The sequence below is a fragment of the Bufo gargarizans genome, chromosome 5 (assembly GCF_014858855.1).
Source record: "Bufo gargarizans isolate SCDJY-AF-19 chromosome 5, ASM1485885v1, whole genome shotgun sequence".
Taxonomy (NCBI): domain Eukaryota; kingdom Metazoa; phylum Chordata; class Amphibia; order Anura; family Bufonidae; genus Bufo; species Bufo gargarizans.
The window spans coordinates 410,601,010-410,614,761 of NC_058084.1; the positions used below are offsets into that span (position 1 = coordinate 410,601,010).

The window sequence follows — 13,752 nt, forward strand, 5'->3', positions numbered from 1 at the left end:
TTCCTTTTATCAGGTTTAGGCAATTGTCAGTTAGAGAGTTTTCTTAATGCTTTAGTTTTACAGGCGAAGAATAATTTACTTTAAGATCACTTTCAATAGCACTCAGGTACTAAATATACTGTTTTCTACTTATCTTGAGCTATCCAATAAGGGTGTTTCTCCCTCGTGGTAGGCAAACTCTCTGCAACATTATTTGCAGGATGCTCTCCTGAAGTATTCAGGTTCACTGTATCCCGGAAGGCTTCTAGTGAATAAGGACAACTTGTCCAACTTGTCCGGCTGTGTCCAGGAACTTGGAAAGTTGTGCTTGTGAAGTTCATAGGCCAGGCTCGGCTCTAACCTTCACTAGGCTTGCTTTATATTTAGACGTAGACTTACTGTCCAGTGCTAAGCTGCTGTAACTACTCTTAGTTTGTCCTCTCCAGGATTGATCAGGTGGAAAGAAATTGCAGCTACATAGTGGATAAGGCCTGTTTCTCTCCTCCATACACTTGCTTTCCTCTCTCACTAAAATACACTACACTCTACTACACTGGAATGCCCTGAGCTAGCCACACCCCAAGCTAAATAAATGAGTGGTGCCAGCACCACATAGGGGCGAATGGGTGTAATGGCATTGTCAGCCTGATATTAGGAAATACCATACATTGCAAATACATTAGATAAATAGGCAGATGTTTAAAGTGTCCCTTTTACACACATATTTGGGACACTGAAATGGCACCACACACATGATGTTGGTCTTGTGTGTCTCCGTACTATGCATGATGGCAGTAGATCTCCAGTCTTCCTGTGAGCTTTTATGGGACCATCAATGGCAAAGAATAGTGTCCAGTGAGGAAAGCAGTGTCTGCTTTGGTAATAATGATGGCTGCATTAGAGTTTGCAAGAAAGTATTTACGGTGTGCTAAAATGAATCGGAAGCATTAGAAACAGAAAGCGGTAGAGGTTCAAAAACATGAGTATAACTTATTTTAATTTTATTCAGTCATACAACACTCAATGCTTTGTCTTCCCAGAGATTTAAGACCACATTGACATTTTTATAGTGGTTGGAGCTCAGTTCTCCTTACGAAGAGCTCCAAATACCCTACTACCCTTCACTAAGTCACAGAATTGAATAAGAAAATGCAGTCTGCCTGCAGCTACCCCTAGAAAAGTTTACAAGCTTGCAGCATATTCATTTATTATTGGACTGAATGTGAACTTTAAGAGTCCCATATGCAAGTGGTTGTCAACTTTTTTTGTCTTTAAAGTGTGATTGACCATAATATAATAATACAAAAAAGATACTTACTGTCACAAACTCCCTCCCCTCAAGTGCCACCACTCCGCAAGTCCATATTCCACCTCTACAACCAGTCATTGGCCTCATTCCTCTTGTACCACATTCCACTGAGTCCAGTGATTGGCTGCAGTGGTCACATGTGGTATTTGTCAAAACAAAAAATACACCTACCATCTTGAACCCACTACGTTCCAGCGCTGTTGCTCCTCTTCTCATCACCACTGCAACCACAACCATAATGTTTTGGCTGCAATGGCAGAAGGAGAGGAGCACCAGAGCTGGAATGTAGGGGTTTCTGAATGGTAAGTGTTATTTTTGTTTATTATTATTATAACACTGTCTATGCTGATTTAGAAAAAATCATCAGACAAACCGTTTAAAGCTACCATAGAGTGGATTGCAAGTGCAGGGACCTGGTAGTCCACTGCTAAAGGGTTGATATTGTGATCCTCTGTTAAATGATAAATATTCAAACTCACCACTTCAAAATGTTTACTGTGATGATGATTTGTGCATTGTGCATCCCAGGAGACACAGGCTGGCCCTGCCCCCCCATATTCCCTCCCCTCCTCCCCACTTATAGAGTAGAGAGTTCCTTGCAGACAGAACTAGAATGAAGACCCACTTTGGAATGCTCTGCGAAATAGGTCCTGAAAGAACTGTTTAACAGGAAAACACTATTCCTGAGAGTGGAAAAGCTGTCAGAAATAGTAACTTTACTAGTGATTATCCACAGAGAGAAGAAAGTATTGAATATTTACAGTAGGTTGACTGTAAGGTAAAAGCACGTATATATGGCAATAGACTTTACTGCTTGGGGAAAGGGTTTATTGCTTAAGGCACCCCGCCACATTTCTGAAATGGACTGTCTATCTGATCTAGGACTGAAACCTGCAACTGCGGTCTGCAGAAAGTATTTTGAGAGAAAGCATGCCTGTGAAATACCACTACCATCATTACTACCTTCTATATACAGCTTTTATGATATACCTACTCTGTCATATACCTCAGTACTGTGCCTACTACTTGTCTATGTGCTACAAACTCTATCATCTATTCAGTAAAGAGAGACTTTATTTGTTATAAACAAACAGGCCTGGTTATTGCCTTCACCATCCACTGGCACTTCTTTTGTTCTCCTGGCTTGCACCCAGCTACCCCTCCACCTAACACCAAGGGCGCCCCAGCCACCACCAGACAGGAGCCAAAATCCAGGGTTTACCCTGAGAGGATGAAGGGTTGTGCCCCTGGATTAATGGAGAGAGGGAATAGGCACCGTGAGGACTACCAATGCCCTCATTGCCCCCACCACCACCACTCCTATCCTCCAGCTCCATAAGCATCCAGAATTTTATAAAGCACAAAAGAGTTGACATTCTGATTCTTTTACACATGCTGTACAGTATATGATGAAATAATCAGAACAAAAAATGTGGCGTATTTACATAAAATAAGATAAACATTTCCTTTATGTACACTAGTCGCTATCTATTTCCCTGTTAAATTCATAATTTGCAATAAAGCACGGGAAGAATTCCTCGGTTTTCTTTACTTATGTTTCAGTGTAGTCATAATTTATTAAGAAATGTTTAAGCAGAAAAGATAGATGTCAATAAATACACCTGGACATTCTCAAAAAATATATGCTTATGTGAGAAAATAACTAGTATACATAATATCATATGGTTTGGTGATACTGTACAATTTACTGTGTAACTCAAACATGGCTGCTACTCATTGAAGGATAGCACTAAAATTAGATTTTAATTGTTGGAAAATCTCCCTGGTATGTCTCAATGAATTACTTTCCCTCAAAATGTTGTTGTATCTGCTGAGATAGAACAGGGAACATCAATCACAATGGTCTTCCTCACTTACATTAGGAGCCAAATAACCACAAAAAATATATTAACACGTTCATTAGGCCTACCTCTTCATGTAATATCAACTCATGCAAACATACAGTATGTCAGGTCTATTTTTCAACATAATTGCCTTCTTATGTTGACCATGAAAGCTTAAAAGGGTATTCAAGTTATATTAAGTTATCCCCTATCTAATAACAAGAATGGTGCTTTCTATCCCATTCATATAGAGCCCCCCAAAATGAACAGAGTGGCCAATCATACATGATCAGCTGCTGTATTCGTTCTTCTGGGAGTTTTAGGCCATGCCTAATAAAAGGCATTTACAGAAGGCAGACCTGGGGGCCCTTAATAGACCCCCAGCTGCCATATATAGTCACCAGCTTGCTGCATTCGCATTCGTAGGGGGCCAATGGGTGACATAGAGCCACCTCCCTATGAAACCTCTAAGATGCCACAATCACTATTGACAATGATATCTAAGAGGTTAAACAGCCAGGATAGGAGGTTTCTTTGATCCTGACCTTTAGAGCAAGTACCCTTAGACAGCTGGACACCCGATCCACCTGGCAGGGAAATTCATGCAGGGCGAAATCTGCAACCTGTAAGACTGAGTTCACATGAGCGTTCAGACTTTCTGTTCTCCTGTTCCGTTATAGGAGCAGGAGAACGGAAAGGATGGATTCGGCACATAACTTAGCTGAACGGAGCCTACAGACCCCATAGACTATAAAGGGGTCCGTTAGGTTTACGCTCAGAAGCTGATTTTGAAGCGGAGATAAAAGTTGTGCGCGCAGGACTTTTGTCTCCTCTACAAAATCATCTTCTGAGTGTAAACTAACGGACCCCATTATAGTCTATGGGGTCTGTAGGCTCGGTTCGGCTCAATTATGTGCCAAATCCGTCCTTTCCGATGTGAACTCAGCCTAAGTTGTTGATTGTGCTGGTATAAAGCCTACTAGTGAACGGCATAAAAACACACATGGGGGTCACTAAAAGGTTAACAATAATTGTGAAATTGATAAGTTGCCGCAGTTAATTACTGTCCTTGGTAGAAAAAAAGCTGTTTGAGGCGGAAGCGAGAAGCACGGTTTCAGCATTCTTAAAGTCCTTGCAAATAGGTCAAAATAAGACGCAGAAAATATGAAAAATCTGTTCAGAGCTTTCGCCTATTGTAAGCAGACATGAACGTACAGACCCATTATAATACTTCAAAATATCTATGCCACAAATCTCTTCAGGACTTCTGTAAAATCTTTATGAGGTCCTGGGCTACACTGACAAACTGTGCTGTCATTACCAGAAGCTGTATGAGGCTGAACACTTATTCCTGACTACATAAAAAAGCCCATGGGAATATGTAGCAAACATTGCAAAACATGTTTTATTTCTAAAGTGCCCCAGGAACAATTTTGTCTCCACGTAATTGATTACTAAAACATCGCTGTCTTTGTGCAATATGGAAAAATAGTGTTGGAAATAGATGTACAGAAAATTTGTCCAAAACTAGGACAAAGTGGTGCCTTTTAGTTGTAATCGTACTATGTATTGGAAGAAAGCTTACAGGTATATATTGTGTTGGCCCGACTAGGTTAAAGTGCTTTGATATTCTAGCCAAGATATCCCCTTAAAGCACCATAACATTATAGAAGTTATCGAAAGTTCACTCAACCTGCCATACTGTTACTACACAGTCATTTGGGCCATCATTGGCACTGTGCCCATGCCATCACTAACAGGTGTCAGCTGTCGTATATACAGCTCACATCCCACTGCAACAGCCAGGATCGGAGATAACTTTGATCCCAGCTATTTGAATCCCTAGATGCCCAGACTCTGGCTTTTATTAGATAAAAAGAATTGTAAAAACATGTAGAATTAATTATTTTTGCTGTTCAATGAAGGCTGTTAAAAAAAATCTACAGGACTTTGTTTTCCATCCTGCATAACGGAAACCAGACGGATCCGTTATGCTTGCCCAGAGACTTCTATTATGATGGATCAAAACGGAATGCCTTTTAAAGGCTTCCGTTTTGCAATCAGTCTACGAACTCCATCATATTCCGTTATAAACAGAACCTATAACGGAATACCCTAATGCAAGTGCAACCCCGCCCTTACAGAATTATTTAAAAATGTTGTCCCACAAAAATAAAGCCACACAAAAAATCAAGGGCTTGCCTGGCCTCTGAGCCATCAACCTATGCTATTGCCCTATGCCCCTGAAAAAAATCAGGAAGCGGATTGGTTCATGACCGCCAATCACAGCTGTAAGGTACCATTCAAGCCGATGTGACCCCTGAAGCCTGTGATTGGTGGCAGTTGGTCACAGGACCCAGCTCTGGGGATAGAGCACTGATGGAACAATGGACAGGTGAGTCATCTTTTTTATGTTCAGGGCCACAGGTCTGTAGCATAGGAGTTCTTAGCTCCAAGGCTGGAAACCCCTTTAAACCACCCTACACTTACCTCAATAGGAAAATACTAATAATTATCTATATGAATGCTGCAATAACAAAACTAAAAAGCTATGTCCTACCCTTTAGGGTAAGTCATGCTCCTTTTCCAATGCTAGTTACTTTTTCAAAACCTAGATGTGCCAAATTGCTCCAAAATCTAGGTGCACTCACATTAGACAATATAGACCAGTGTTTTTTATTATAAAATTAATTCACTTATTAAATGTGACAATGGCCACCAAACCACAATAACCCATTTCCTACCCCACTATTAATCAAGTGCTCAGGCCTAGTAGGTAAGTCATACATACATCATCCCTGCTGCACAAGCACCTATTTTCAGCCCTGACTCACTGGTTCATGGTCTGATAATGACCCCAAATTTTATGATAATACACAAATGTTTTCTATAACCACTATAGAGCGTTTACATCATATGACCGCTATACTCACCTAACTGTGATCTACCCCATTGTGCGCCGGCATGAATGGAGAGGAGGCCGCGGTTGTACAACCCTCTCTAGTCATTGTTAAGAGACTTTCTAAAATTACTTAGTAAGTGAACTTGATGATTTTTGTAAATCTCATAACAGGGAATGGAGAAAACCTTGCCTGCGTGGCCTCCTCTTCTTTCCCAGCAGTGTCAGACAGGGCCCCATTCTTGAAAGGTAGGATGTGCACCAATCGGACATTTATGTCATATTCTGTGTCCAGATGAGACAACCCCTTTAATGGAGCCATGACAGCTTTTTAAACAGATCCTAAAAAAATGTCCCCCATATGCCCGGGCCCCTCCGTTCTTGGTCCCCACACTGCCGCAGCTGCTTCTCCCCATGTTTGGATGCAAACCTGCTCGGATGTCGGAGGGAGCAGCCAATAGCAGGCTGTGACGGGGACGAGCCTCCCTAGCATTGCGGGTAACACTAGGGAGGCTCATCCCTGCCTGCCATTGGCGCAGGGAGATGGAAGCCAGGTAAGTAGATTCAGCATGAGGGGCCCGGGAGCCAGGTAAGTAGAATCAGTATGAGGGGCCTGGGAATATGGGGGACATATAGTCTCGGATAACCCCTTTAAATTCCAGTGATTAATAATAGGTCTGAAAAATAATGGTGCTGCAGACTACACAATTCTTTATACCAAAAAGCAAAAGAAATCTACCATAATGAAATCCATACTAAGGGGGAAAGATCCTTCCTTACACATAATCAAATAATAGTATTGTCCATGTTTAATGACTTCTCCTGGATGATCTTGTGAGGAACATAAGCAAGTGAACAGATCTTACCTGCATCAGGGAAGTTCAGCCTCAACACAGTATATCTCAGAGGATAAGAATGTGTGCTGATCTGGTTTTGCCTTTCTTAATAAAAAAAAGTTTAGGACCCCTTTAATAATGAATATGATGATATATAAAGGGAAGAAGAGCTGGCCACTTAGTTCATGGCTTCCCTGCTCTAGATTAATACAACCGTTCCATAAATCTGACTTTGAGTCCATCTAGTAGATTAGCCGGTGTCTGAATAGACTTCTTGCCACCTTAATCTGCTACTTCTGGATCGACACTTTGTCTTACAGCTTTAAGCTAAAACTTCTCTGCCAAGAAGAGATAGATTTATCGAAACATGAAGGATATCAAGTCTGTTCACCACCGCACATAGACAGGCCATATATTTTCCTGGCCACAAGAATTCAGATAGACCACGTGCTGGTTACTAATTTGATAACTTGAGGTTTGGCATGGGTGGAACCCTCAGAGAATTAATGACTTGCTCATGTATCAATATAAAGACATGGTAAAGTTCATCCGTTGTATCAGATACAGAGGCGAACAGGTAAAATACAGATAAAGGAGATGACTTGTACTCCTGTTCAAGTTGCAAAATCCATCAAGAATTTGTTATATAATCGTCACGGACAATTTGGTATTGGTTTGGACAAGGCAGCATCCAACGAGCAGACCACACAGTGAATTTTATACTTTTTAATGCTCGAAGAAGACGGACTCATAAAAAATCTCTGACAGGTCTAATGCAGTAAAGGCAGCTTCCCTCAGGCACTAACCTTTAAATGGATTGTTAGCAGGTCAGCATAAAATGCTCTCTTGTAAATGTGCCTTCCTGAAATAAATGAAAGCTCTTCTTAGCTGAAGGACCCTTACAATATTATTAATCAAATCATTAAGCGGACCCTTGGCGTCCAAAGATAGGACTTAATTCAATAATGAATTACACGCATAAAATAAAATGTGAATTGCCTGTTTTCTTTATCAATAGATGGTGGCAAACTTCAAATAGGGAAACATGATCTAAAATCATAGAAATGGCAATATATTGTTGTTTATTTGCATAGTCTATTATGTTTGTGCTGCTTTATAATCCATTTGTTTTTCCACTAAAGTAAGTGAAAACATATCAATATATCATGAATGTTATCCTATATCAACTGGATAGTGGATAACTAACTGATTGATGGAGGTCCGACTCCTGGAACCCACACTAGTCCCGATAACTGGGATCCCGTGTTCCCATCCTGATAAAGTGTCACGTAGAGCATGCACCCTGCCGGAGATAGCTCAGTATAGAAGAATACAGAAGATGGTCGAATCTCTATCGATTAGCTAGTTATCCCCTATCCTGTTGACAGGGGTGTAACTACCATAGCTGCAGACCATGGAACTGCTATGGGGCCCAGGGCAAGAGGGAGGCCCAGTTGGGATCATCTCCTCTTCTACTGGGGGTGAAAACTTGGTCAGGACTCTACCCTCTAAAGAAACAACTTTTAGCAAATGAGGCAGTGGAAAAAATGGTCCAAGGGTCATTGAAAGGAGTTTAGGCAGAAACCCTTCTGTCTTGTATGGAGGGCCTGGTTTGAGCCTTGCAATGGGGCCCTTACTTCTCTATGTACTCCACTGCCTGTTGATAAGGGATAACTTTCATATTAGGCACAACCACTTTAGTTACTGCACTGTTTCCTTACATGGCAATCCCTATGGCCACCCGTCGTGCAGGAAATTAGAACATAACCTTATTCACTTAAATGAAGGTGTTGTAGTTAGTGCCAGGGAGCGTAAATTGGAGGGTCCCAGAGGTCTGACTTTACAGTGCATAACGTTATGGCATATTCTAGCAATAGGCTATATTATAAGTTGGGAATAAAATAATATTTACGGAATGCTAGTATATTCTACAGCACTTTACGTTTCAGAGGGTACATGGAGAAGCAAGATCACAAGAGCTTACAATCTATGAGAGAGGGGTGAGACAAGAGGTTGAAGTTTTTGTTTTGTACAATGGTCTTAAATAGGGTAGTACACATAGAATTGTATGAGCCAGTCACCAGGCAGTATCTCTGTATTGGGGTACAAGGAGTGTGAGGGATATTGTTGACTGAAGGAATGAAGTTCTGAGGAATAATGGTCTTTATAGGACAGAAGATTTTTTTTAAGGGGCTTTCCTGCAGTAAAGTATTGATGGTCTATCCTCAGTAGGTAAAAGTCCAACCTCCACCAATCAGTGAGCAGCAGACCAAGCACAGTGGTGTTCATCGGATGGCAGCTGTACTTGGTACTGCAGTCTAAGCTCATTCAGCTGATTAGACCTGAACTGTGCTGAGGCCATGTGACCGGTAAACATAATGTCACTGGTCTAGAAAGAGGACGCAGTTGTTCAATGAAGCTCTGTGGCCTCATCAAACAGCTGATCAGCAGGAGGTACTGGGAGTCGGATATTGATCACCCATCCTGAGGATAGGACATCAATATTCTAGTCCCAGAAAAACCCTTTAAATGTCATAAAAAGATGTGTTTTTTGGATTTTAGGAAATAATCAGATTTTCTGGGGTTCTCATTCCAGAGAACTGGTGTGACACAGGTAATGTCTTGTGTAGATGTGTGCGGGAGGCTCGGATTATGGAGAAAGTGTAAATTTGATTGTTGCCAGAACAAGAAAAAGAGACTGAAGTATCAGCAGTTTGTAACATATTGTTGTTTTCCTATGCAAATGCACTTTCAACTAAAATGACCCATGAAGGGGTTCTCTGGGCTACAGACACTGCTGACTTTTCCCTCCTATAGGTCATCAGGAACCCCCACTGATCAGCTGTTTTGGGCTGCTGTTGCATTGGAAGCTATACAGTGTACGGAGCTGGAGGCAGGTTGCTCTGTACACTGTGTCGTGGCCATGCCGAGTAGTGTTGAGCGCGAATATTCGAATCGCAAATTTTAATTGCGAATATTGCCACTTTCAGAATTTGCAAATATTTCGAATATAGTGCTATATATTCGTATTCGCAAATAGTGTTGAATATTCTAATCGCAAATTTATAGCGAATTTATCGCGAATATATTGCATTGCCAATTTTTCGCAATCAAGTAAACAATGACTGGAGATCACGAATTCTCGAATTTGCTAATTTATTGCGAATATTCAGCCAACAATTCGCGAAATATCGTGAATTCGAATATTGCCTATGCCGCTCATCACTAATGCCGGGGCCCTGCAACTCGGCTTCAATTCAAGTGAATGGGAACTCAGCTTTAGGCCTCCTGCACACGACCGTTGTGTGCACCCGTGACCGTTGTCCCGTTTAACGTGTTTTTCTGCGGTCCCATTGACTTTCAATGGGTCCGTGGAAAAATCGGAAACTGCACCGTTTGGCAGCCGCGTCCATGATCCGTGTTTCCTGGCAGTGAAAAAAATATGACCTGTCCTATTTTTTTCACGGCCAACGGTTCACGGACCCATTCAAGTCAATGGGTCCGTGAAAATCACTGATGCACACAAGATTGTCATCCGCGTCCGTGATCCGTGTCCGTGATCCGTGTCCATTTTTTCCTATCATTTCAATGGCAAACTTGACTTAGATTTTTTATTTTTTTTTTCATGTCCGTGGATCCTCCAAAAATCACGGCAGACCCACGGAAGAAAAAACGGGCACGGATCATGGTACAACGGAACCACGTTTTGCGGGACGTTAAAAAATACTGTCGTGTGCAGGAGGCCTTAGTATGCCAGTGACAGAAACCAAGCAGTTACGGAGCCTTCTGCTTCCAATCTCTACACTGTTAGTTTCCAGCACCATGGCAGCCTGAAACAGCTGATATGATATGAATGACCTATCTGGAGGATAGGCCATCAATATCTGCAGCCCAAAGAACTCCTCTAAGGAGCGTACAACTCAGAAGGACTTGCGGATCCTCCAGACATTGCAAGTCAACAGCAATACTCTATTTATGCACTTTATATAATTCCCTAACATGATGTAACAAGGTCTGATTTATTCTACCCATTCACGTAGATTAGCTGGAATAAATCCTACTATCTGACCACTAAGATTTCATTTCTTCTTTATTTCCAGATTTTTATATTTGAAAATAACATCTTCTATAAAATGAATGCTGACAGCCGCCCCATTCGCTTGGTCTCCACTGGGAAAGAAGGAGTCATTTTTAACGGGCTGAGTGACTGGCTTTATGAAGGTAGGACGAATCGCGTTGAAAAAATAGAGCCGTGTGAAAGATAGCTGACATTTTACTGTAATAAAACCATACATTAGGCCTCCATACAACAACATTAAAGTCCTTCAGCCCTTCAGATGCCAATATCGCTCCCATATGAAATGTGGCAAAGGGCATTGATAGCATTCTCGTGACAAATCATTGTGTCTTGTTTCTCACGTTGCATCTGCAGTCAGCTTTCAGAAAGGTATGCATCACTTTCTGTGCCTTGAACATAAATAGCCCTTGTATTTTTGATGTATAGGGCGATGTATCAAGTCTAGCAAATGTGCGTTTTGCTGTAAAATTGACATGAAGTGCAGTTTGTCTCCTGGCACCGGTAGATCACGGTACAGCATCTGTTTGCAATTTTTCCTTTGTCAACTATAATTTTATACAGGAAAAATGTAACAGCTTAGTAAAAGGGTCTGTATATCACAGAACACCCTCCTGACATTGAGCTAGTTACTGGTTAAAGGATAACTGTCATATTTATTTATTTTTTTGCTAAAGTGTAGGGCAAGTGATAGGTAACAATTTTGCAATAGACTTTATCTAGTCAAAACTTTTATTTTTGGTAGAAAACTGGTGCTGAAATGGCCCTTAGCAGCACTCTTCAAAAGAGCGTTGCCTAAGGGCCATCCGTCTCCGATTAGAAAAGACGGGCTGTGCAGACGCTGTGCTTCCCTGGGAGACAGAAGGCTGGGCACAGGAGTCTTAAAAGTTAAAATTACATTTATATTCCCCCTTTCTATGCAATCTAATTCTCCGTTACACTCATTAACCTGCGATCCCTGTGATGATAATTCATGAAGCAGCCGCCGGAAGTAGAAGCACTGTGCGCAGTGATGCACAGGATCCGTTTTTTGTTTTTTTTGTTTTTTTTACACTCTTTAATAGCGTGTGTGTTTTTTTTTTGTTTTTTTTTGCGGCAGATTTGTTATAGAGGTGTTCCAGACATCTGAATGGGGTTGTTTCTGCAGCAGGAGTCTGGATCACTACAAACCCCACTGAAATAAATAGGACAGTCCCAAAAATTTCTGCAACTGATCAACCACATGTGAATTCACCCAAACTGGGTCTAGACCAACCCAACTGTCCGAGCCACCTGAGATTCACTAACGGAGAGGAGACCTAAGAAGTCCATCCTCCAGCCGATACATACTAAAATCACGTCTTTATTGGTATGCGTCTTTTACACCAGTGTCTCCTATGCCCGCTATCTCAGGGTCGATGGTATCGTTTTCCATTCGTATCATCCAGCGATTCCATTTTGCATATAGACTATTACGATAGACATCCAGAAACACCCCGTCTATGATAACGGAGCGCAGTTCTCCTGTGAATGATAACTAATGTCACAGTGTGACGTTAGAAAAGAGCCAGATGCTACTGCGTCCCTGGGGTTCTGCTTTACTGATTGTCATTTCCATCCTGTTTTCTTCTTCATAAAACAGCATGACAGGATATTAAACACAACCGCAACGTGACTGCAGAAACTGGCACGCTGCCGCTAAGGTTACTTAACCTTTACTGGACCCTTCGCTGGATTTCAGACGTAGCCGCCTGCAGAATGGAAACATTTTTCTGCCCAAAGGGGAATTGCATTTTGGGGGTAGAAGGGTTTTATCGAGAGTTGGGGACACCATTGATTTAAATTCTACTCTTATGTATTTGACCACAATTGAGCACCATGGAAGTAGTACCATACCGTACATGCGGACATGAAAAAAAGTCCCCTCCTGGCGTGCGAGACCTCTTTTAGTGAACTGAGTTTTGATGATTTTGACATTACAAAGGTTGGATATTGGAGCTTGTCATTCTGTTAACCCTTTATAGCAAAAGGGACATTTCACATAAATAGAAGGCCATGTCACTCCTGATGATGAGGGCAGCACCGTTGCTGTCACGGTCTATGAACTTCCCTTTTTAGGATCATACCGTATTACTATCTGCAAAGAAACGTACGACTTCTTGAGACGAGGAAATCTGTGAAAATTCACATTCATATTGATATGTGTCTCACTGACAGGCAAATTTCATATTACAGAGCTGTGTTCCTCTTATGCAAGATGGCAGAGGATGCGGTGTGTTTGTTTTTCAGTATTTCAGCCCCTATTGTCTTTTATGAGGAAACGTATTCTTTTCATGTTTGGTGAGTTAATATTGCAAATTATTTGTGGGTGGATTTCAAACATAGCAACGCTATCCTTGGTACATTCTCCTGTCCTGCAAAGAGAATATAGTCTTAAAGGGGTTTTCTGGTTTCCATCCTCTTCCTTTAAAATAATCCTTTATGAAGGTAGTTGTAATTTTATGATGTATTTCTTTTACCTTTATTGCTCCTGTAGTGTCCCACTAGGTAAAGGTGGGCACTGCACAGGTTAATGTGTTGCATTGCATTAAATGTCATGTGCATGTTTTTCCCTGTATTATCTGGGTGTCAGGCCTGTCAGGGTGTAGTTTAGCCTCCCAGACGTTAGAGGGAGCTGGAGAGCCCTAGTTACATATAGGAAGGCCCAGACAGGGAAGTGTTAGTTCATTCCAGGGGACTAGAGGAGTCACCTCGTCCACCTGAAGCTCCTGAAGCTAGGATCAGCTCAGTAGAGATACCCCAGTTGCAGGAACCAACCTCCTGGGAGAAAA

The 13,752-nt window shown here is 41.6% G+C and overlaps 1 protein-coding gene across 2 annotated transcripts in view; it reads left to right on the forward strand.

Annotated features, from left to right (window-relative positions):
- DPP6 (dipeptidyl peptidase like 6) overlaps positions 1 to 13,752 on the forward strand; it is a 1,705,234-nt gene that overhangs the window by 1,506,655 nt on the left and 184,827 nt on the right. For both annotated transcript variants that reach the window (XM_044293859.1, XM_044293858.1), the window contains exon 8: positions 10,968 to 11,088. In XM_044293859.1, coding sequence (XP_044149794.1) covers positions 10,968 to 11,088 — 121 coding nt within the window. The remainder of the gene's footprint in view (positions 1 to 10,967; positions 11,089 to 13,752) is intronic.